Source organism: Carassius auratus, chromosome 49 (genome assembly GCF_003368295.1).
Source record: "Carassius auratus strain Wakin chromosome 49, ASM336829v1, whole genome shotgun sequence".
In the NCBI taxonomy this organism is placed as follows: Eukaryota; Metazoa; Chordata; class Actinopteri; order Cypriniformes; family Cyprinidae; genus Carassius; species Carassius auratus.
The window spans coordinates 5,977,565-6,003,978 of NC_039291.1; the positions used below are offsets into that span (position 1 = coordinate 5,977,565).

The 26,414-nt window shown below is 37.0% G+C and overlaps 1 protein-coding gene and 1 non-coding gene across 5 annotated transcripts in view; one reads left to right on the plus strand and one right to left on the minus strand.

Annotated features, from left to right (window-relative positions):
• The window catches only part of LOC113066086 (double-stranded RNA-binding protein Staufen homolog 2), a 131,371-nt gene that overhangs the window by 42,413 nt on the left and 62,544 nt on the right, over positions 1-26,414 (minus strand). For all 4 annotated transcript variants that reach the window (XM_026237713.1, XM_026237712.1, XM_026237710.1 and 1 more), the window contains 3 exons: positions 22,940-23,071; positions 21,698-21,755; positions 8,462-8,766 (listed from right to left, as the gene is read on the minus strand). In XM_026237713.1, the coding sequence (XP_026093498.1) occupies positions 8,462-8,766; positions 21,698-21,755; positions 22,940-23,071 (495 nt within the window). The remainder of the gene's footprint in view (positions 1-8,461; positions 8,767-21,697; positions 21,756-22,939; positions 23,072-26,414) is intronic.
• On the plus strand, positions 24,049-24,121 carry trnar-acg (transfer RNA arginine (anticodon ACG)). The gene has a single exon. It is a non-coding gene; the product is annotated as a tRNA-Arg (tRNA).

Here is a 26,414-nt window from a genome sequence, read left to right on the forward strand (position 1 = left end):
TTTGAAGTAATCAAATAGCTAGATGCACTTAAATCCTTAACAATCTGCCATAAGGACGCTTTGCTGTCACATATTAGACATAAGCACTTTAATAAATGAATGGCATGCAGTTTAAGGTGTTGCCAGGCAAAATTGGTGTAATGGGCAAAAATCTAGCTGTGTTGATCAGTTGATGCTCCGATCAACATCGGAAAATCGTTAATGCGCATCTTATCAGTAAAGCCAGTTCTCTAATCAGTGGTAAATTCCATCAGGTGCGTTATTTCACATAGAGCAGCTGTTACTACACATAGCCATTGTTAACTGAGAAGATGCGCAAATAAACGCTGAAAATGAATATGGATTTGCACAGCTAGTCAGTTAACAACAGCTCTGTGTAGTAACAACTGCTCTTTGTGAAATACACACCTGATGGAATTTACCACTGATTAGAGAACCAGCTTTACTGACGAGATGCGTATTAATGATCGGCCGATCGTGATCGGAGCAGCCCTAGTTTATACTTAAGCTGTTCATGACTTTACCCAAAAAAAGGAAAATAGTTTAATGCATTTAAATGACGTCAAAATAAATGTTGAAATTCTGATTTGTGATTTCATTCCTAAAAACAAAACAAAAATAAATGAATAAATTATTCCAAAAAAAAACAAAAACTTTTAAATAATAAGTAAATTTTCCAAAAGTATTTTTTTTATTTTCCCCCCTAAAAAATGTAATATACAAGAATAAAATAATGAAAGAATGAATGAATGAATGAATTGATTAATTAATCAAATAATTAATAAATGAATGAATGAATAATCTATGTCAGATTGGGACCAAATGTTGGTTTGTAGTTAAAGGGGGGGGTAAAATGCTATTTCATGCATACTGAGTTTTTTACACTGTTAAAGAGTTGGATTCCCATGCTAAACATGGCCAAAGTTTAAAAAATTAAGTTGTACGTTTGAAGGAGTATTTCTGTTCCAAAAATACTCCTTCCGATTTGTCACAAGTTTCGGAAATTTTTTTTCGAGTATGGCTCTGTGTGACGTTAGATGGAGCGGAATTTCCTTATATGGGTCCTAGGGCACTTCTGCCGGAAGAGTGCGCGCTCCCGTATAGCAGAGCACTGAGAGCACAGACATTCACTGATCAGAGCGAGAGCGTCGCAAAATGTCACAAAAGGAGTGTGTTTTTAGTTGCCAGAGCAAGACAACCCTGCACAGATTACCAAAGAAAAGACAGCATTAAGGGACCAGTGGATGGAGTTTATTAGAGCATCAACGGAGTTGTGCAAGTGTTTGTGTTTGTTCCCTGCATTTCGAAGATGCTTGTTTTACAAACAAGGTCCAGTTTGACGACGGATTTGCGTATCGTTTATTTCTTAAGGATGATGCAATCCCAACGAAAAAGGGTCACGATCGTGTGTTGGAACTGCAGGCGGTGAGTAAAACTGCTTCAAATATCTCTGCCTCCTTGTTAGTGCTTCCGCCTCCCATCGGAGACCCGGGTTCGAGCCCCGCTCGGAGCGAGTTGTTGCTGCTGCTGCTCTCGTTCAGTTTCAGCCTCGGGATTTGATTCTGGATCATTAATAAACGGCTGAATCTGACTGTAAGCCATGGTTTGATTTGGATGATGGTTTTTTCCTCAAGGTAATGTCACAGCTTCCAGACGCTCTCAACGCAAAAGCCTACTGGCGCTCGTGATTCTTTAGCTCCGCCCACACGTCACGCCTCCAGTCGGTCGTGTTTTTCCGGGAAAAATCGGTACAGACTATCTTTCTCTTATGAATATAATAAAACTAAAGACTTTTTGGAGTTATGAAGGATGCAGTACTACTCTATAGGTACTCAAGATTAACAGGATATTGAGTGAAAACGAGCATTTCACCCCCCCTTTAATGAAAAACGTATATATCTCATAAATGAATGACTTGTTAAATAAATGAATTGATCTTTTGAGATCTCTTCAGTGAATCAACTGATTTAGTTCTACAAAGTGGAATGATTTGTTCTCACATTCTATTCATCAGTCAGTTGCTCAATATGGCCACAACCACTGACAGCTTACTAAAAGGGAAGATTATGAGCGAATAACGACTTAAATTTAGGTCTGTTCCTCAAACAAGCCATGCTTGCCATGCAACATCTGGGAGTCAGGGTACACAGTTTTTCACTGGGTTAAACATAATGAGTGCTTTAAAATGTTGGTTAAATGGCCTTTTCCTGTCTAAATGAGTGATTTTTGGCTGGAATAAGCTGGATCAGAATTTATCCTGATAAATAATCAGTAAGGAAAAAGCAAGGGGGCACATTATGTTAAAAGTAAAAAGGTTAGATGTAGCACAAAATGGCCATAGGAACATACTCTGATGGTATTAAAGACTATTTTCCTAATGAACGTGAGAAGACTGAATTTCTCTGAACACCTCTGCAAGCCTCAAGACAACAGACAACCTAAGAGCCCACTTAAAAGGTTAGTGTGGGCACTCAGACAAAATGTGTAGCTCAACTTGTACCACATTTCACTTGTACCACAAAGATAAAGAGAATGAGAAAGAGAGCACATATGTTATGCATTACTCAAACGACTGCCCTACTTCCCTCACATGTGGCCTGAGACAACAGGGAAATTAACAGCAAACAAACTATTTTCTCCAACCTTCTCTGCACCAGTACTACGTCCAAAAAGCCAATGTACTGATGCCCTATCTAATTTTCAACCTCTGGCCAAATTCCATCAATCAAATCTCTTTACTCTCAAGAGGTCCCGTGTGTTTAGTTGGGGCCCAACAAGAGCGAAAGATCTGAAAGAACCAATCTCAACTGAACGTCAACACCAAACACAGCCATGTGCTAGGTAGGGCTGTGCAAAAAATCTAATGCGATTTTCATGCACATCTCATCAGCAAAGACGCTCCTGTAATTAGAAGTATATCTCCAGCACGTGCGTTCAGATCTGGGTTGCCAGGTTTTCACAACAAATCCTGCCCAGTTGCTTCTCTAAACTACTCCAAAACTAGCCCAATCGCGCTTCCAGAAGGTTCCCCGATAAAAAATTGCTTCCCGGGGTTAAAATATACGTTTTTTAGCAGGGTTGCCTTGGTAAAATTAGCATTTTAGGGGCTAAATATCACGTTATTTGTATTGGGAATCGCTTTGACCCGCGGACATGAAAAACAACCACAGACTTGGCAACACCGATTGACATTTACTAGACCGAGCCTTAATTTACTGACAATCTACAAAAAAATCGATGTTAAAATCGCAGGCGATTTTGTGTTAGTTGTCCGTAGACTACGGCTCTGTGTAGTAACTGCCGCTCCACCTGAACCAGTGTTGCCAAGTCTGCGATTGTTTTTCATGTCCGCTGACTGAAGCAACCCCAATACCAATAACGTGATATTTAGCCCCTACAATGCGAGTTTTACCAGGGAAACTCTTCCAAAAAATTTACATTTTAACCCCGGGAAGCAATCTTTATCGGGGAACCTCCCGGAAACGCGATTGGGCTAGTTTTGGACTAGTTTTAACCAGAGCCATATAGAGTGAGAGTTGCGACAACTCCATTGACTCCAATGGAACGCTTTTTTTACAGCAATGGCGGCTCGTGGAGCCTCTCAATAGTTCCCGGAAGTAGCGGCAAACCGATGCCGCGCCGTAGAAGATGCAGCAGAACAAACCGTTTGCGACGCACTTTTAACAGGTAAGACGTTTAAATAATAAGATTGAATATTATCAGTACATCTTAATAACAATAAATTGCAAATTAAAACCTTCTAGTAGATAATCACTCATTAAATGAGTAGATTTAAGGTTTGTTATCGGATAACTAACAGATTAGGCTAGGACTGGAGCTGAATAAAGTTAGTAACGAACACCCTAATAATTGTAAAATCTGTTCTCATAATTCAGTTTCATCCATCGTGTTTGCAATTAGAAAAAAAGGAGTATAAACGTATTTTTTTGCAGGGTGGGGAAAGTTAGCTAACGTTACATAGCCTATTACGTTAGTTCAATATAACGTGTGACAGCGGTGAGTGGAAGTGGTAAAAATGAGGTTATAAAGTTTGTTCCTTATTACACGTATTAAATTACTTAATAATAAAATGCACCCTATTGATATACATTTAGAGTGAATTGAGTTTGCAAAAACATGAGTGGAGTGTTTTTAGTCATTGTGATTCATTTACTATTACCTGTCTATATTATATAATAATACTGTATTATATACTTAGACTTGTTAGTGTATAAAAGTAACATACTGTAATATTCTGTGGGTTCTGGTGGGTGGAGGATTAGTGGTGCCACTGAAGTGTTCTGTGATGGAGCATCAGTGAGGATGCAGGTCTGGAGAGCTGAGGGGACCTTTTTTTTTTGATAGCTGAATTTTCATTATTTTTCTTAGTGCTGCCTTTGCATTGCTTGATCTTTATTTTTTTTTTCTTGTCTCTTAAATTTTTTTAATAGACCCTGGTAACTGGCTGATGGTTCACTGGAATGCTGACTGACTTGCTGCTGGTTGACTGGGCAGTGTCACCTGTCCCTGTCTCTCCTCTCTAGCCATGTCCTTTTTCTTCACTCTCACTTTCCCTTCTCTGAGTGTCCTCGTTCTTTTTTCCTCAACCTTTGAAACTGATAGAGGTAGAATACATGGTTTTGCTAATTTTAAATATTGAAAATATCACATCACTTTACTTCAACTAGTACGAGTTTGTACTTATTATATATGAATCACCTGAAATAACATAGCTGTAATCAGTAGCCATTTCTTGTATGTTCACAGGTCTAGGGGTGCATCGGTGAGCAGGGCCCTCCTCTTTTTGACCACAGGACGGTGTACAAAGATTGTGGGAATAGCATCTGGTCTCAGCCTACTCTTGAATTTTTTGGTCATGACAAATTGCTTTGCCGCAATTTGTCTGCATACTGACTTCAGTTTAGTTTCCACACACACCTTTTTTTTTTGTCTACCCACATACAGTACATATCACATGGTGGTTAAATGCACAGTTATAGGTAACACTGATGACTCCCTGCAATGTCTCACCATGAGTCTCAGCTCCCTGGGTTTTGCAAGGCTTTGCTTGTTCCTTATTTCTAGTAAAACATTGTCAATGTAAAAAAGTGCAAATAAATTTAAGTATAATTACCTAACAATTTTTTGTTGTTGTAATTTTTATTTGTATTTAGATTGCTCCTGCTGACTTGAGCCAACCATTATTTTCTCCTCTCTATGTCAGCGGGGAAGCCATACATTCGCACACCTTTCTCTGACTGAGTGGAGCATCCCCATGCAGCACAGTAAACCACGGTGGAGACTATGCAAGGACAACATGAAAGAAAGGACACATACAAAATGCTTGTCATGCTATTAAATTTATTAGAAATGTATTCATGAATTGCTGTAAATAGTTAATTGTATAATTACAATTTAAAATAACTGTTTTCTATTTTAAAATGGAATATACTCCTGTGATGCCAACCTGAATTTTCAGCATCATTACTTTTGAATGGCAGTGTACATGTTTATATACGAGCATGCTTAAGTGGTTTTAAACCTGAATATATTGTGTACATGAATAAGTATTGTAAGAATTATACTAGATATAATAGGTATATTATTTATAATACATAATTATATTACTATATGTAATTGTAAGAATTATAAACAGTAAGCTTCATTTTACATTTATTTAACATGCTAATTACTGCTGCTAACAGTTAATTGACCCATAGTGCGGTGCGAGCTGAAAATCACCTGTCACCAGCCTGTCTCTGTACTACCTGAAAGTCATCAATATGACATTAGTTAACATGAGATCAGTGAAAAAATGGTCAATATGTAACGTAAAAAGGCAACAGCAACCCGTGTTTATAAAACTTAACGTTAGCCTGAAATACGTTTTTAAAATAACGGTAATTGAACACTAATCCTCAAATATTACCCGATTTGATATTTTAAAAACAACATCGCTGTAACTACATACTCATGCTACATACATATGTCAGTGTGTTGTATAAACATATAAAATAAATGCATTTATTGATTCCTTATTACCAGAAATCGCAGTTCTGTCACTCTACTCTTATCAGTTTGAATGGCCGCCAACGCACTTCCTGGAACTATTTGAAGTCTACACGAATCACGTGACAACCAAACATTTCGAACTTCCGTTGTCGCAACTCTCTCTCTATATGGCTCTGGTTTTAACAAGCAACTAGGCAGGATTTGTTGTGAAAACCTGGCAACCCTGATCTGAACACACGTGCTGGAGATATACTTCTAATTACAAGAGCGTCTTTACTGATGAGATGTGCATGAAAATAGCATTCGATTTTTTGCACAGCCCTAGTGCTAGGTCCTTATTTTTACAAGACACAGCCGTATTTGTCTATTAGCTTCTCTGTTAAGAGTTTCAAGATCAGAACTCAAGCTTTAGAGGAAACAGACGCGCGAATAACCACAAGTCAATGAGTACCACATCTGCAGTGTAGAACAACTGCTTGGAAACTGATTGAGCGTTGGTTCTCGTTGTGGCTTTCTCAAACCGTTTCAGGTGTTTCTGTTGCTCCAATGCCAACGAAAATGCCTCATAAGGGCTTTCATAACAACTCCGTCAAAACCAAATTGAATCACTGAGCGGACAGACCTGGTCTGATTTAAACATGTCCTTTGGCACTGTGGAAAGCATGTCTGCTGCTCTGATTAGAAACAGTAAGCTGTTTGCCAATAAGAACACAGTATTTTGTACAAGAGCATCTGCCAACAAACATATAAAAGTCTGGAATCTGCCTTTCAGCGCTGAAGACGCAGCTCTAGTGTTTTGTTTTGCTTCTGGTACATTCAGGTTTTTATTACCAACCCACATCGCTCTGCCTTTGTCTCAATGAAACGCATATTTCCTGCTTTCCTTTATTACACACTCAAATCCTCCTGATAGAAGACACCCAGGAATGGGGGGGATAAAGCCAGTTGGGATTCTTATCAGGGTTTTCGATGGGGAAAGGGGTTTGAATGTGGAGTGATTCACACAGGCAGGTCGGCTCATCCCTCACAGCTGGCCCTTTAAGTGGAACCTGCTGTTTTTCCCCCCGTGTTTACGTTTGGCTGCCTCACTCTTCTTTATCGGGTTTCAGACTACAGGAAAGCTCTGAGCAAAAACAAAGGCTTTTTCAAAGGCAACCTCAGCAGGTTAAGATAAAATGTTTTTACTGTGCAATATGAAAAGCACCTGCTGCTAAATTAAGTGGGCCGGTTCAGGGTGAGGTACTGGAGGGTGCTTTCCCATCACTGGCTTGGCTTTCTTTAATGTGTAGAAGAGAGGGGACCAAGAAATGTACACTTAATCCAAAATTAGTAACAATAATTGAGATTATGAATATTAAAAAGTGCCAATTACAGCATTCCATTTTGTTTTATTCCTGTTTCTATTTACAACATGTTTTAACAGCAATTTATTAAAAAGTCACATTAAATTGTATACATTTAGAATTATTCCATCATTATTCCAACTATTCCATTTAGGATTATTCTACTGTTATTCTATACTAAATACCAGAATAAATGCTATATCTATATATATAGTTTTATGTTGTATTTTTTAACACATGAATACAATGTTCAAAAGTTTGAGGTCAGTAAGATTTTTATTTATTTATTATATGGGAGGGGAGAAATCAATACTTTTATTTAACAAGGATGCAAAAATCGTTCAAAAGTGAAGGTAAAGACTTTTAGAATGTTTCAAAAGGTTTGAAAAATAGATTTAAAAAATAAAACTGTTATTTAAAACATTTAAATAATAGTTCACAATATCATTTGTATTATTATTATTATTTGTATTATTATTATTATTATTATTTTAATCAAATAAATGTAGCCTTGGCAAAACCAAGAGACTTGTTTCGAAAAGTATAGAAACATTTTTACAAACTTCTTTTTTTGGTATGTACATGATATATATATATATATATATATATATATATATATATACATACATAAAAATAAAAGTAAGATATAGCTCTGATCCAGTCATTGCCACAATGGGACAGTAGGCTATTCTTATTGCTTGGTAGCCTAGACATAGAATATAAAGTGCAGCTGCTCCACAAATAAAATTTAACTTTTATAATTTGTCATAATTATGCAGCCCTAGGACAAACAGAGCTGTGGAAGATGAATAAGCTAAAGACAAGTTGTTATCCCTTGCCTGCAATGGAATACAGACAGGAAAAAGGGAAATGAAACTGTGAGAAATGTCGTCCCTGACCTGCAGGAACATCAATGACAGAAGCAGGCACTTCCACATTTCCGCAGTCTCATCCCGATGGACGAACAGTGCAAGCCAAGCAGATCAAGTTTAGGCTCCGCAAGAGATGTTATGAAATTTGAGGTCCGGTTCTCTGGGTAGAGCTAGCAGTGGAGAGCGAGCGCGAGAGATAAACAGATCTGCAAAATCACTTCATTTATTCCATACCTGGAAGCCTTGAATGTGGGCTAAGTACTCCAGCTGCTGGGAAGGCTGAATAGAGCCACAGGCCAAAGCAGGTGCTTTTCCCTTCAGGATCAGGGCCTCAGCAGTGGGCGACGTCCCGCTTAGCAGTAGCTCTCGTGCAATGGCTGCGGTGCTGCCCACCGACGGGGTGTAGAATGACCCTGTGGACCCTTGACCATTGTCTTTGGGTGTCAGGTAGTTTCCAGGGGCACCAGAGACTCCCTTATTCCGGCTCGCTTCCATTTCTTGATAAACATCTGGGGAGAGGTGAAGAATTCCTTTTTGGGCTACATAGGGATGGAAAAAGACACCCGGTCACTGCTTAGTTGTGTGCACATTTGTATTCTGAACACTGAAAAGGTCATGAAATAAATAATTAAATAAATATATAGATTTATGTTAAATATGTATTTAATTAATTTGATTAATTCAAGTAAAAAAAATATATATATATATATTTACCAAGAAAGTGGCAAGATGAAAACCGTTTCAAACTTTCAATCTTTAGGTTATAATAAAATAAAAAATTCAAATCCAGGTTCAATCAATATGAATGTTATTATACACAACATAGTAAGTTGATAAACATCCTGTATGACAGCCTATGAACTATTGGTCAATAATAATCTTATATAAAGGCACTGGAATAAATATACATTCATCAGTCATGACTTCCAAAATGAATTCAACAGGTCATCTTGTTAATGCTATAAATTAATTACAGCAATAAAGAAAATTGTATCATGAATACAAACATGAACAACATCACATTAGACCACAGAAATTCCAAAATGACATTTCCCTTACATTAAAATTCCAAAAGTGCATTCATCTTTGCCTTGTTACATTCATAGTGTATTAACAAAAACATAAATGGCATTAATAAAAAAACTAACATTGACAAGCTACACAATATCGCAATCATAATCGGATGCGATTCATCTAATAAATGCGATATAGCATAGCTTGTCAGTTATCTACGGCTCTGTGTATTAAATACATCTGAATAATATCCATCTGAAAGCACATGATTGAGATTTACCGGTACTATAAATCAGCTTTACTGACGAGATGCGCATGACATTCACAGGCAATTTATTGTGCAGCCCTTGTTTGTTGATCACAAAGTACAATGTAGACGAGAAAAACTATGATGCCGGGTATATTATATATATATAAACACTTTAATGGGGACTATACTATATATATATATAAATATATATATATATATATATATATATATATATATATATATATATATATATATATATATATATATATATGTATGTGTGTGTGTGTGTGTGTGTGTGTGTGCTTTTTTACTCTACTGGACCGATTTTAATAACTTTAATGTACTTAAATGTACTTGATTGTATACAAGGATCCGATATTTTTTGTATTTTCCCCAGGAAAGACACATTAAACTGACATTAAAGGCTGTTAAATTTCTAATAAAAAAAAATCCTGAAAAAATTCCAGTTTCCATGAAAATATTAAGGGGCACAAACATTTTCAAGAGTTATAATAAATGTTTCTTTTGCACTAGTGTTGTCAAAAGACCCGGTACTTCGATACCAAGTAGGTACTAAAAAATTTTAAATGTGACGGTACCAGGTTTCTTTAAATACCGGTGGTACCGAGTACCCGCTCAACCCGGTTCTTGACACACACATCGCTATGATTTCCGCGAAGCAGAAAATGCAGACGGAATCTCAAAATCCAGTCATGATAATGAAACTTACATTTTAATATGGACAATCACAGAATGTGTCAAAGTTAGCATTAATTATTCAAATCAAATCTCCATATGGACCAGTATCTGTAAATGTTAAGCCGCAAAGGTTGGTTGAAATCTGAATCCTGCATGTTCTGCGCGTCTCTGTGTGAATGAATGAATGGTTAGTTTACTACATAGACTGAAGCGCTTGATGCTTGCAGTCATTTCAGCATCTGCCGTCTCAATGAGGACATAAATACATAAACTACATCACCAAAACTGTTCTGAGTCACTTCACAAGCATTTTACCATTTCATCTGAGTAAAACCAGTGTCAAAATAAAAGTAGCCCATGAAAATAAAAGTTCATTTTTACACAAAGGCATTGTGCTAGATATTACTATTATTTAGTAGAATGTATGTGATACTGCTACTACTGTGGAAAAAAAATAATACAACTTTATTTTTTAAAGAAATAAATCACAAAAGAATTTTCCATGTTTAAAATGTAAATGTTTACATTTCATTAAGTAAAAGACAAATTAAATTTGGGTGAAACTTGTTTACTGTTTTTCATAATTATATTACTTGTAAAAAAACATTAAATATAATTGTAAATACGTATAAAGAATGGTATTGGTTTTATTTTTAGTGATAAAAAGTTTTTTTTTAATTTATTTATTTTTATCAGAATATTTTTGTGTTTTGCTTTGGTACCAAAATTGGTACCGAGAACCGTGGATTTTCACTGGTATCAGTACCGAATACTGAAATTTTTGTACCATGACAACACTATTTAGCACCAAATCAGCATATTAGAATGACTTCCATAGGATCATGTAAAACGGAAGGCTGGAGTAATGGCTGCTTAAAATTGTAATAATATTTCATAATATTGCTGTTTTTACTGTATTTTTGATCAGATAAATGCAGCCTTGGTGAGCATAAGAGACACACACACACAAAATTTAAAGACCCCAAGCTTTTGAATGGCTAAAACTATATATATATATATATAAATATATAAATAAATATATATATATATATATATATATATATATATATATATATATATATATATATATATATATATATAGATATATAATATATCTATATATATATATATATATATATATATATATATATATATATAATATATATATATATATATATATATATATACATATATTAGGGGTGTAACGATACGCGTATTCGTATTGAACCGTTCGGTACGACGCTTTCGGTTCGGTACGCGGTACGCATTATGTATACCGAACGGTTCGTTGGAGTAATTAATTATATTTGAAAAAAAAAAAAAAAGAGAGAGAGAGAGAAATATAATGATATGCGTTCAACAAGGTAGCCCAATAACCCAAACAACTTAACAGGCAACGCCCCTGACACTCCCGAAGAAGAAAAAAACACCATCTTATATGTTTATGTTAGGCTACTCAGCCGGCGCTCGCTCACTCAGTACGCGCTGAAGGCTCGTTGCAAAATAGCCAATGCGTTTAACAGACTAGAAATGAGAAGATCCTCCAATAACCAACAGGTCTGGTGTTTGGGTGCACTTTGGATTCCCTTTAAGCTATAATGGTGATGGCAAGAGAGTGGTGGATAAAAAAACAACGGTATGTCGCATCTGCAACATGACAGGGTACACCAGCGGGAATAAAAAAAAAAAAAAAAAAAAAACACCAGCGGGAAAAGACGAAAAAAAGGAGAAACATGCACGCAGCAAACTATCCCTGCAGCATTTAGAAACTATAGCTTACAGGGAATCCAACCCAAACACCAGACCTGTTGGTTATTTTAGGATCTTATATTTCTGGTCTGTTAAAGGCATTCGACATTTTGCAACGAGCCTTCAGCGCGTGCTGAGTGAGCGAGCGCCTTAGGGGCCGTTCACATATCGTGCCTAAAAACGCATGGAAAACGCTAAGCGCGTCTTTCTCCTGAGGCGTCTGTCTTTGCTAAGCAACAATGACGTGCTCTCTCCATGAGACGCGGAAATTTCAGCGAAGGATAAATGGATTTGCAGCTCTAAAAATCGCTTGCAGTAGCTCTGCTACTGAATTTATTTCAAAATTGCAATCCATATACAACTATGATCAGCTGTTCCTTCATCTTGGCTGAGCTCTCAACGTTGTTACGGGAAAGGATGAAGCTGATTGGTTGGTTCTTGTCACATGACCCGCGGTGCGCTTGCGGCATTCTGAAAAGTTGAGATGTTTTTACATTTTGCTGTATCTAAAACGTATCGAACCGAACCGAACCGAACCGTGACATCAGTGTATCGTATCGAACCGAACCGTGAATTTTGTGAACCGTTACACCCCTAACATATATATATATATATAATATATATATATATATTTAAAAAAAAAATTGGAACAAAGAAACTATTACTTTTCTAGCCTGTCTTATGAGTTTCACCTATCTGTGCAGTGTGCAGTATGTATATCCTCATCTTCCTGTTTGCTTTTGCTGTCCTGAATAAGGAGCCGGCTGTTCTCTGCAATATCTGACAACCCAGAACAAGCAACAACTGATTTAACTTAGTGTTCAGGCCATAAAACTGGTAAATATTATCCCAGATAATTGTGAGAAATGTAAATAGGCAGTTCCTCGGAGCACTGCAGTGTGTCGTTGACGCAACCCTTTAATTCACGGTGAGAGAATGTAAATGAAAACCAGCCGATTGGAGTTCCCTTCGGCCATTTCAACATGGTTGATCGGCAAATGAATTTCTGAAATCTCACACGACAACTTGCATTTCGCATTACACAAATCAGCATCCAGAGTCCACATGAGAAAAATGCATACTTAAAATGGTATAAAATAAGAGGTGTGAGCCAAAATGACATCAATTGGGAATTTGGACAAAAAGAAAAAACAATACCACCACCCCAATCGGCACCCTGATTTCTCTTTCTTTTTCCCCTTCTCTCTCACTTTCCCCATTCCAACAGGTTCCACCCAGTATGATGGGCTGAATTTGAGAATGGTGGGCTGGAGATTGGCCAGCTCATGGCCCAAGCTGTGATTTAAAGCAGATAACACACGAGGCCCAACTATAAATCAAGACGATGAAGCAATGCTCCAAGACACTAAACACACTAAACACTTAACACACTGACATATTCGTACACACATGAGCAAAGCGCTGTCTTACTCATACATTTAATGTTCGTGGAATCCTGCTCTGTTTCTTCCCTTTTTAACAAACAAACAACCTCTTTTTCACATGCACATTCAAAAAGAATCACCAAGAAATCAATTATGGCCACTTTGCAGACGAAAAGCTGCTGAAATACTTATCCATAATGGAGATCTTGTGTTTTTTTTGGGCTTCCCATTAGCTTTGGGTGATCGTATGGGAATAAAAAACACTCAGTTAAGAAGATGTTGTGATGTTGAAGTTGTTTTTCTGGTATACAACGCAACTGTGAGACCTCCTTTACTTCGTTTTAATCCATCGCTCCTGCCTTGTTTTTTCATCTGTTCATTACTCTACTCACAAATTATAACACATATGCCATGGATCTCTGAGGGATTGTACATTCAGAAGAATGTATCGTGGGATTAAAGCTCAATACCGGTGCAGGGAACTGATTAATAATGTCTGACACACTTGTCTTGTTGCCTTAAATAAAGCATGTTACATGAACCCTGGGAACATATGGTTGTGCCAGCTGTGACTCAATGTGCAGTTTTGACTAAATTTCCTTTTTATATCAAAAGTCTTGCTCATCTTGTACCATTAAACTTCTTGAGAGGGATCCAACCCTGAGCATTTAGCTCTATGTGTCACTTAGAATACATTTAAGCAATAAGGAATGAGGGTACTTTGAGGCTGATTTTTATTCAAATGAACACATTTCCACTTTTTTGCAAAGTAAAAGTGACAACTTTTTTGGAAACGTTTTCCCATGTGCCAGAACCTATTAAAAATATGAAAATCCATCATGAATAATACATAAAAAGTGCTGATAAACCATGCCAATATGTATTGTGTGAAATGTATTTATATAAAATTTTACAAAGAGATAAGAAAGTAAATAAAAACCAGCGATTCACACATCTCGTCAACCATTTCAACAAGTCTGACTGGCAAAAATGCTACTGACATTGATTTTTCTATTTTGCATTATGTAAATCAGCATACCAGGCTAAAATTGCAAAATTGGGAATTGACAAAAACCACAAAACATGCTAAGATGTTTTTTTTTTATGCTGTATAATTTCCATCAAAACAACCTAAACAACCCTGACCCTACTTAAGTTTAAAAGTTTGTGTACTTGATTAAAAAAGTGAAAACTGTCTCTGATCAAAAGATGAAAATATGAAGGTAATCAAGGTTAATATCATTAGTTATTAGAGTATTTTTAATGTATCACCCATTTCCAATGTGTAACTTTGTCAAATGATGCCAAAAGTGCACAAATATTGTACATTTTTATTTAAGACACACAAAATGCTAGCTAAGAAATTAGCCGGCCATTCTTATTAAAACATGTTCAAAATGTAATTTCCTTCACGTCCACTATAAAATGAAATTAAAGACATAATTTAAATTGGTGGTGGAAATGTCACTGTTGTAAATGATCAAAAAATATATATAATATTTCTGTGATACATGCATTTACACTGCTGGACAACTTAAAGTGAGAGTATTAAAAAACTGTGTTTTCAGAGAGTCCATGTTGCCAAAAAATGTGCATAGCTGAAGAAACACCCAAGAATGCAGAGCTAAGGATAAAAATCATTCCTCTTGCATAATCAAAATGCAGTTGAGATAAATCTGCACACTGCAGCTTTGGACAAGTCATCATAAATCTGCTTTAGAGAGCCTGGTTCTGTGTTCACAAGGGTGGAAAAGAAAAACTTCGCTTGCAGGTCACTGACATGTACATCTGCTCTGAATTGAGTTTACACCCCTTAGAGCCGTTGATTCTCTCCCTGGCAGATCTCAGGAACCGTAAATTAACCAGCATTATTCTGACATTAAAGACTTTATGGTTGAGAAAGTCTGTGAAGTCAATTAGGAGATAGACGGAGTCTAACAACACCAGCGTGATACAGCTGAGTTGGAGAATGGATACTCTCCAAACCAGAGCAAAAGCCAAAAGAAAAAACAGATGAAGAGAGAGATGGATAATTGTGTTTTAACAGCAAATTTATGCATATAGCTGCATCAGTGCAATCAGCATAAATTCCGCTTCTACATTTCTGTCATGTAAAAACCAATTCAGCAGATGTCAAAGAAAACAGAAGCTTAATATTCTGTATTAAAGTAAAAGAGATCGCTCACTCAAAAATAGCCTCGGACCTGTAGCACCGAGGCCAAAATATCACTCCATTTCCACCGTGCATCCAAAAGTTGCGCTGCGCTTCACTAAAACCCGCCCTTTACACGCCTCTCAGGAACGTCACGTAACCCCATCATTTGACCAAAAAAAAAGAGAAGTTATCAGAATTTAGAGAGAGAGAGAATTGACTCGCTGCATTTAAACAATATTCTTTGTTGTATTTTCCTGTCAATATAACAGCGTTCTTATGGAAGTCTTCAGTTTTTAAGAACAGCCGGGTTTTCCGGTAGTGGGTGGTGTTAATGCTCAAACAGCAATCCCATTGGCTGGTGCTCATCTATTATCGTCCATGTTTTGATTTCAGCAAATCAGTTATTATAAAGCTTGACTGACTGATGTTAAAAGTATATTTTTAAAAAACTGCTCCAGTTTACAAATATTATATATATATCTCAATCGGTCTTGGCAAGTAAACTAAAATATTTACTAGCCAATGGCGATTCAATTGCCAAGGTGTTCGTAGAGGGTTGGGTTGCAACCTACCCAGTAGTAATTTGCCGCGTTTCCACCGAAATTACCCGGAACATTTGTACCAGGAACTTTTTTCCCCCCAGACCTGTTGCTTTCTGAGTTTCCACCGCGGTGTAAAGTACCGGGAAGATTAGGCAAATAGACTGGTGACGTAGGTCTGCGCGCGTTTCTAAATAAAAAGTACCGCTGATAAAAAAAAAAAAAAAGTACACTGATTTTGGACGTGCATCCTCGGTAGTTAGTTCAGACTTTGTGCATTCGTCTAGGGAGTGTGATGTCCGCGACAATGCAAGTCCGGTAAATCTATAAACAGCAGCGTACTTGATAACTTCAGTCAGCTCGTCTTGGCTACTGCAATTTTCCTTACTGTATATTTACAATAAAACGAAATATGATATCAAATACCACTGCCTCCTTTGGTTTTCATTTAAGCATAATAACAGCTACAGAAATGTACTTAATTCAGGGATATGTGTATATGCAGCCATTACAATGAAACAAAATATTATATAAATTTGCCTTTTTTTATTTTCATTTTAACATATAGATAAATTGAATACAGACCAAAGAAAACCTGTTAGATTTACCCCGCAGCTGAATTATATTTTATGTTTAACCACTAAAGAGACATCAGAGCCAGCGGCACATATCAGAAGGTCTATCCGAGGTGAGGCTTCTCTCTGCGGATACATGAGGACTGAGCTCCCGCTGATCGAGCGGAGCTCACCGTCTCCGAGATCAGCGAAACACATTTTTACATAGGCGCTGTCTTTATAAATAAACCATAGATTTGAGTTTTAAACAACTATATTCTCACCTGAAATACTTTTAAAGTTACATTTCATGACACATTAATATTTGAAAATGATCCGAATAAATGGTGTTTGAACTCAACCAATGCTGCGTGAACTCAGATCGCTTTGGCTACTGCAATTTTCATCTCAGTATATTTACAATAAAACAAAATAGGATATAAAATACCACTGCCTCCTTTCGTTTTCATTTAAACATAATAACAGCTGCAGAAATGTACTTAGTTCAGGGATATGTGTAACGTTATACAGCCATTACAATGAAACGAAATATTATATAGACTTGCCTTTTTTATTTTCATTTTAACATATAGATAAATTGAATACAGACCAAAGAAAACCTGTTAGATTTACCCCGCAGCTGAATTATATGTTATGTTTAACCACTGAAGAGACATCAGAGCCAGTGGCACAGAAGGTCTATCCAAGGTGAGGCTGCTTCTCGTCGGATAGATGATCACTGAGCTCCCGCTGATCGTGTGGAGCTCACCGTCTCTGAGATCGACGAAAAACATTTTTAAATAGGCGCTGTCTTTATAAAGAAACAACAGATTTGAGTTTTAAACAACTACATTCTCGCCTGAAATACTTACATTACATTTCATGACACAGTAACAGTAATATTTTGAAAATGTTGATCCGAATAAATGGTGGTTGAACTCAACCAATGCTGCGTGAACTCAACCAATCAGCATGTTTAGCGCCAAAGTCCCGCCCCCGAAAGTTCCGGAACTTTGAAAAAGTACCACCTTGCCAGCAGGGACTTTCTGAGAGGCATTTTTTTACCCGGAACTTTATTTAGTTCCTGGTTCCTGCAGTGAAGCACAGTACCAGGCCAAAGTCCCTAGTTCCTGGGTAAAGTTCCTGCGGTGGAAACGCGGCTATTATTAGGACCTGAGCACAAAAATTACAAACTGAAATGTGCTCTTTATGATGAGAGGAACGCTCCCCTCAAATTTTAATGAAGATAAAAGCAACTTTGTCCAAAACATGGCATGCGTTTTTCTAGAGGTTTTCAAGACTGACCTACTTTCATCGCAACTTGTAACAAAGAAATTCCCAGTGTTGTTCAATAAAGTAATTCTGAGTCTGATTCTGATTTTTAAACAGAAAGTGTTTTTAATGCGAAAGTTTTTTTTCAGTATAGTTATCTTTTTTATTAATCTTCTACATCCATGCACCACTTTTATTATGCAATAAGAAGCTACTTTTTATGTCTTTATCTTAATAAATGGTTTTATTTAAGGATCTTTACACACAACCTTATCAGAGCTAATGTTAATGACATGTATTGTTATACATTTATGTAGTCTTGATTTGGGTGTGTACAGTGGTTTACATTTAAAAGGGTTGCAAAGTCAATTTTAGCACGCCATAGTCAGTTTTTATCAGGTAATTTCACAACAAAAAGACTAGTAAAAATGCTGTGTGGCTAGTAACTTTGGAAAACCACTAGCCACATTGGCTAGTGAGCAAAAAAGTTAATGTCAAGCCCTGGTTATGAACATTCATTCCTTCTATTCAGTCGAGTCTGTTTCTGTTTATTTGTAGTCACAGTATATACATCACATTTAGAAAGTATGATCATTTCTATATTTTTATAAAAGCTCCCGAACAAAAACCATTGTTATATTTATATGACATAGGTTGCGCGGAGCTAAACTCTTGAGACAAGACTCATGACAGATAGAATATGTTACAAAATAAATACACGATTGTGATAGAGAATAAGAAGCTAACTTCTGATTTCTTCATGTGGTCACATTTACCACGTTTACTATTGTAACGTTAATGGCTAGCATGCATAGTCTTTTGCATAGCTTACAAATATTTTTTTCCCTTGTATGATGATTATCGGATCAAGTTATTTCAAACACTCGATGCTGTCTTAAAGTGAGGTTTTAGCTCAACTTATTTTGAAATTTTTTTTTAATGCTGGTGTTATATCTGTTGGCTTTATGAAATGGTCCACAACGCTGACACACTCTAGACTCTTTGTTTATAACCACTCCTCCAGCCCCAGTTGACCCGCTTTGGCCATAGGTTTTGGTCAGCCCAAAAAACCCGGGCCGTTGGCCCCCGAGGAAGCACCGACGAGGCACGATCAAGCACCGGATGTGACAGTGGAAATGTGACTGTCCCTGGCACGCACTAGCACGCCCGCTTTTGGCACGACAGTGGAAACGCAGCCATTGCAGACCAGAAACTGCTTGGTTACTCACATTCTTCAAAATGTCTTCTTTAATGTTCAACAGAAGAAAGAAACTCATACTGGTCTGGAACAACTTACGTAAGTACATTTTCAGCTAATTTTCATTTTTGGGTGAACTTTTCTTTTAAGCAAAATCAACATTTGTGGAATAATGCTGATAATCACAAAAAAAAAGCACAAAAATTTAAATAAAGTAATAATAATAATAAATAATAATAAAAAATGAACACTTCTCATATTCTTTAAAAAAGTAAAAATCAAGGTTATACTGAAGCGCTTACTATGGAAGTCAAAAGGGGCCAAACTTGGAAGGACTCAAAAGCAAAAATGTAAAGCTTGTAATTTTACAAAAGCACAATTTTACAAAATCATGAGGCTCATAAAGGCATAAATTATTAAAAAGTCTGAACGCACAGTTTGTCAAGCGGTTCAGGCTGAATTAACTGTAGGATGTTGGGCAAGAAAATAAACTGCTTGCCACAGGCTCTATAATAAAGGTTTTTCAATCAGCCAAGAGCTTTCGTCAGCATGTGTGCAAGTTCCAGGAATGTCACTACATAGTTGGGTCAAATATGCTCCAACATTAGACCATGAGTGACCTGATTTAGAGATGATTTAGAAAAGCTGTTGTTTTCATAGATTAATCCAAAACAGTGCTTCAAATAAAGTAAGCAACAAAACTGCTTTATTACACAATGCAGTCATTGAAAACTCACTGAAGGAAGTTGTATGCACAAAGACACTGGTCATTTCACTGTGCATTACCGTTCCTGCAACCAGCATGTCTGATTTATCATTTAACAATGATTTAAATTGTTTGTTATCATGCGATTTCATATAATCCTCAACTCAAGTGCCATGTAGTACCAGAGCTGCACATTTCCACAGGAGAAAAAAGACTGGTCCGGAAAAACTGAATCAGGACCCAATAACGCCAGAGGCCAGGGGTGTAATAATGTCTGAAAGTTCACAACAACAACAACTCAGTCTGGCAAGACTGACGCAAAACAAAACTATATCACTGCCATTATAATCACAAAGCTGTTTGCAGAGATGCTCAAATGGCAGACGCTCTGTATGTCTTAATTCTGTTTGTTTTCTCCAGCTGTCTTAAATGATTTTATTTACAAATCTCATATGTGTGAATTGACTGCTATGATTCTTATTCGTAACACAACTTCTAACCACATCAAAGTAGCTTATCATTGAATAACACATTGATATGAATTACTCTCATTATGAGCTTTGCAAATATATTTTAACATCCAAAGACAGCGATGTGCTATGTTTGTTTGAATCATTTCTCATCTCTCAAATTCAGAGCTGGGAATCATTCAATTGGGTACTTCCTCGAAATCAGGTCTCCATCAATTTTCAATTAATAGCTATACCGAGCACACACTAACAGCATCACTTGAAAATCTGTATAGAATTGCTTACTATATATTGCATAATAAAATAAATAATAATAAATGAAATTTCTTAGGCCATCCAGTATGTAGATGATTTATTCATCTGAAACTGCCTGATTTACTCACCAGTGGTTGCCCTGCAGTGAATGGGTGCCATCAGAATGAGAGTTTAAACAGCTGATTCAAAAATTACAAGCAACTCCACACAATCCATCAGGACAGGTTTAACTTTTAAACATTTCTGGCTGCATGAGTCCTCTATCCAGTAAAAACAAGTAATCTCAAGTGAGAAATATTCACAGAACAAGTAAACAAAAACAGTCTAAATTAGTTCCAAACAAATTAGGCGACAAGTGATATGAGATGACAACAGAGGATGGACTTTTTCACCGGAGGAAGTGATATAATGTATTAGTGGATTTGTTTCCAACAAAAACACAGCTTTTTATTTGTGAATTATTAGGATTACTCTCATTCTGACGGCACCCATTCACTGAGCAAGTGATGTAATGCTCAATTTCTCCAGATCGGTTCAGATGAACAAACTTATTAACATCTTGGGTGGCCTGATGGTGAGTACATTTTTTGGCAAACTTTCATTTTTGGATGCACTTACCTCAAATACATCAATCTATAAAATAATTGTAATTAACATTTACATAATAACATTATGTCAATTCATACCCATTAAAAATGAGCATGCATAGTGCATAAGCTACTAGGCTAATCAGGTATCTGTATGCTATATTAGCACATAATTAAAACAGACATTAATGGCCATTATAACATGATTTGCATCATTATTTTGTAGGAATTGTAAACAGGCACCAAAGAGAGTACACATTAAAAGATTTTGGACAGAGTGGGATCATTTGAGGTCCTTACTGAGACCTTATTTCTCAGAACTTCAGTCCTAAGAGCTCCACAGAACCCTTAGCCGAGCATGGCATGAAAATGGATATGTTTGTGTGGCTGCAAACCTGTCTGGAAGACCACGGTGGTACCCTGGAAAAGTGTTTGGGTGGTTAATGTGTGAGCGAGTGTGTAATACTGCGGTCTCATAGACCCCCTGGGAAAGCACATAAGTCTGCGTGAATAGAAGGAATTCACAGGCTCTCCATAGAAGCGAGTTTGTGATTGAGCCGACTCGGTTCCTTATTAATCAGTCAGATAGATTAAACGGCCCAGCATCACCTACACAGACGGAGAGAAAAACACTTACTGTTGGTCGTTGTTTCAGGAAAAGCAGCCCTTTGTCCATTCCAGCCTTTGTTGTCCATCTGTGGCCAATGTTAAGATAATAGAGGAGCGGTGAAGAAATGGAGGGAGAGAAAAAGATGGCCGGTTTAGCAAACCCCTTTTTAATGCATGTCAGACAAGTCGCTTTCCCTTGCTTCAATTAGAAAGGGAGAACTGCTACCAAATTGAGACATCACAACATAAGCGTCACTAACATGCAAAGACTAAGTAGATGGGAGATTTAAAGATTAAGGTTGGGCGCACTGAAACAGGAAGCAGCATATTGATACAAACATATACATCCACATACGTGCTCATCAATACCCCCCCCCCCACGCTGTTCATACTGAATGTGGTGACAAGATGGGATAATTAACTCACTAAATTAAAGACATTTAAAAGAAGTGATACCTACATGTAAAAACACTGAATGGTGTTGGTGTGCTACAAAATGATCTCATAAAATGTTTTCATTTTTGACAGTATGAACCGGTGAGTCTCAAATATTTTAGTATTTTTTTCCTAAAAAGGATTTTATTATTTTTTTGTTTTGCATTTTAGTATTTTTCCCCTAAAATTCCCTAAATCGAAAATAACCAGGTCAAAAACAACAAACTGCCATTGGCATTGTAATTCTTGTCATTGATTATCATCCTAATAAAATTAACTTTTTTAAATAAATAATACAATATGTGGATTTTTCATATTTCATTCATTTACTTTACTATGACAATTAGTTTGATAAATGAGAGAGTTATCTAATAGAAATGTTACCCTAATTTATACAAAAAAAAAAAAAAAAAAAAAATATATATATATATATATATATATATATATATATATATATATGTTTTTAATGATAATAAATAAGAAAGTATGAAAAATTTGAGCAAAAAGCTATTTGTTTCCTTTTTAATGATCTGTTTCAAATATGCAGCTTAAAATTATTGCTGTCATAATTGTCATCACAATAATTCTAAATCACTTTTTGTACTAAAACATGTAAAGTATAAAGGTGTAATTAAAATATTTATTTTACGTCACTAAATATTTACTATAGAATTTATTTACTTGTATAATTCTATTATACGATTTATTTACATTTTTGTTTTATTATCCGAATAAAAGGTGTTTTAAATTTATGAACACTGACTGAGACACTTAATATGCAACCTAAGCTTAATAGCTACTGGCAGTTGTAGTAACTAACTTGATTGAAATTGACCTTTTCCAGAGTGTTCTGTAATGGTGTAGATGCCTTGTAGCCCAGTTGAAGCAGCATGGCCTCAGCTGCATTGCGCTTGGCCACTTTCTTATTGGGACCAGTTCCTGTGGTCACCTCGGTACCGACTTTCACCTGTCAACAAACACACAAACAGTTAGAGATGTTTGAAGCTGTCTAGATGACCACCATTAATATAAAATTGTAACTGAGTGACAATTAGTAGTACCGATGACTAAATGACAGCGGAGTTAAATTAAATGGAATGTTTTTGCCTTTCCTAAAGAATAAAAAAAAAAAAAAACAGGATTGTTAATATAATAAGCAACAATAATACATCTGAAGGTGAAAATTGTCTATATTGACTACTTAATCAAAGAAAAGTCTGAATCTGGAAAACGATCAACACCCAATCGGTAGTACTATATTGTCAAATAGTTTTAAAAGATAACTACATTTTGTTGTCAAACCATCTCTAAACCTAGACGACCATCTTTTCATATTTATTAGGAGCAAAGCAGCAGGTGGGGAGAGATGGTGTGGACCTGAAAACAGACACGTATTGATGCCCACAGACCAGAGAGCGAACAATGTGGAAGCGACTGGGCAGCACAAAAGAAACACACACAAGCTGAGTCTAATGTGACAGTGAAAGGAGCATGGAGAATCAGTTAGAGGATGTGTTACCGCACGCTCGGAGATGCTTGGAGTGCTTTAAAGCGAGGGATTAACGGACGGGAGACAGAGAAGAGAAACTTCTCCAACTTGGATGCTGCTTGATTGTTTGTGTGTGTGGTAGAGTGGGATAAGCCTCTGACGGATCATTCAGAATGAGACTCAACATGATTATTTTTTATTTACTACAGTGTTCAGTGTACTATTTTTCTTCTGCTGAAAAGTTTCCCTCCCTTTGTTCAGCTCTACAATTTTCCTTCGACTCTACTCCAATTCATCCTGTCCTGTTTACACAACTCCATTATTCTACTCAAAACAACTCACTATTCTGCACCAATCTACTCTATCCAGTCTACCACACTCAACCCATTCTATCCAGTCTATCACAACCCCATTCAACTAAGTACTGCTTTATATAAGTACTACTTTTTATCGGTGGGCCAGTGGCACAATGGATAACGCGTCTGACTACGGATCAGAAGATTCTAGGTTCGACTTCTGGCTGGCTCGCTCTCTCTGTGTTTTTCATCGGGGCAGATGTGGCCTAATGGTTAGAGAGCCGGTCTAGTTACCAGAAGGTCGCTGGTTCGAGTCTCGGTGCTGGCAGGAGTTGTAGGTGGGAGGGAGTGAATGAACAGCGCTCTCTTCCACCTTCAATACCCATGACTGAAGTGCCCTTGAGAAAGGCACTGAACCTCCAGTTGCTCCCCAGGCGCTGGATCTATAGCTGCCCATTGCTCCGGGTGTGTTCACGGTGTGTTCACTTCCCACTGCTGTGTGTGTGCACTTGGATGGGTTAAATGCGGAGCACCAATTCCGAGTATGGGCTACCATATTTGGCAAATGTCACGACTTTCACTTTCACTTATAATACTATTTTTCTAAAATCGGATTTACTCTTATCCCTCCAATCTATCTGTTCTATAGAGATCCAAATCACTCTACTTCATACAACTCTACACTCTACTTATCTTAATTAGTCTACAAAACTCTATTCAACTATGTACTACTCTTCACCATACTATTCTGATCTGCTCACATCTACCCTACTGTATTCTACTGTACTCTAAATTCAACTTTACTCTACACCTCTACACCACTCTATACTCTAAACTATACAAATGTACTTAAATTTGTACAAATTTACTAAATAAATGTACTCAATCCATCCTATGTATTTTACCCTACTCTATTACTTCAACCTCACTCTATATACCTTCACCCTAATCTATACATCTCTACAGCACTCTGTACAACTCTATAAAACAACAAATGAACTAAATTGATTTTACTAAATGGATTTCCTAAAGGATGGATTGAGTAGAGTAAGTAGAGTACATTTATTAATCTTTTGATTTTTAGTGTATATAGCTCTACTGTACTCTGTACAGCTCTACACAAGTCTACTCCATACAACTCCTCTCTATCCTATTTATGCTACTCAATCCATCCTATCTAGTCTACTAGGGTTGGGCGTTGTCTACCAAATTGGCATCCGAAGATATCTACAGCAAAACATTGCAATGGACAATGACTTTGGGGGAGAACAGGGGGTGATTTCCGTCCATGTGCAGGCCAATTTTTGAGACTGCGAGCACGCTGAGTCAAAGTGAGTCAAGTACAGTGGGTGATACTGTGAATGTAGAGCTCATCTGTTCGCGCACATCCATGGTTGAGATTATCTTGAAATCTGTCTGGAGACGGCTGTGAGCAAGATGGAATGGAACGCATACAGTGAAGTATACCGGGGCCTTATGGAGCGAGGAGGAACATGCGTCAGAGGATCAAAACTTTTTGAACTGAATTAATATATGGCTATTTTTATTTTATTGAAACGTATTTATTATCCAACACCCATGATCTGACCCACATATTCTAGCCTATTTAATCTATTTTAATTTAAAAATGTAATGATGTAAAACAACTAGCTTATAATTCATTTGCCATTTTTATTTTTGAATCATTCATTCAATAAAATCTACTATTTTAAATGTGTTCATTAAACTATTTTGAATGTAATTTATATTTTGACCGGGAACAACTTTATGTTATTAAGAAATCCGAAAAAAAAAAAAAAATGTAATTATCAATGAAGATTCGGGAGGAGCGCCTCAGATACTTAGCCTAATCATCACAGGTGGACCACAATCAAGTAATCAATCCCACAGTATAAATATCGCTGACTTACCTCTATCCATTGACGGTTTATCAGCATGCTGGTTCGCTTCGTCAGTCACCTTATCACAGACCCAATTTTCGTACCAACGAAGAGCGCTACACAGGGGATTTATAAGACCTGCTGCTTTTGCCGGACCCGAGATCATTTCTACCCAGCCAAACACGGCCGTTGAGCAGCATTAAGCGTCATCGTGACAGCTGCTATCCTCGCCAAGCCACACATCGTGGCCAATAGACCGTGCAACTCCGAGCTCGTCTTGCTCGATACACGATCGTGCCGCCCGAGACCGAGCTCCCGTCGAGCGCTGGATTGCAGCAGAAAGAATCCAACCACGGCGTTCCGGCCGAGTGGCAGTTTGAGGCCGCTTCCTCTAGCGGCGCAGACTAATACATTTCCAGGCGAAGACGCTAAAAAACAGGTTCTTCTTTTTCTTCATTGGATTTTTACGGCAGTTTGCATTCAAAGTGTTGCATCTAAAAGCAGTTTTGCGGCTAAAGTTTTGTTAAACTACGTCTTGACGTAGTTCCGTCTAATTCTAGTAGCGTTTTATGGCGGTTTTGGCAAACCAACGTAAAGGTGCATTACCGCCACCCGCTGATCCGGGGTGTGGATCCCGCATAGATT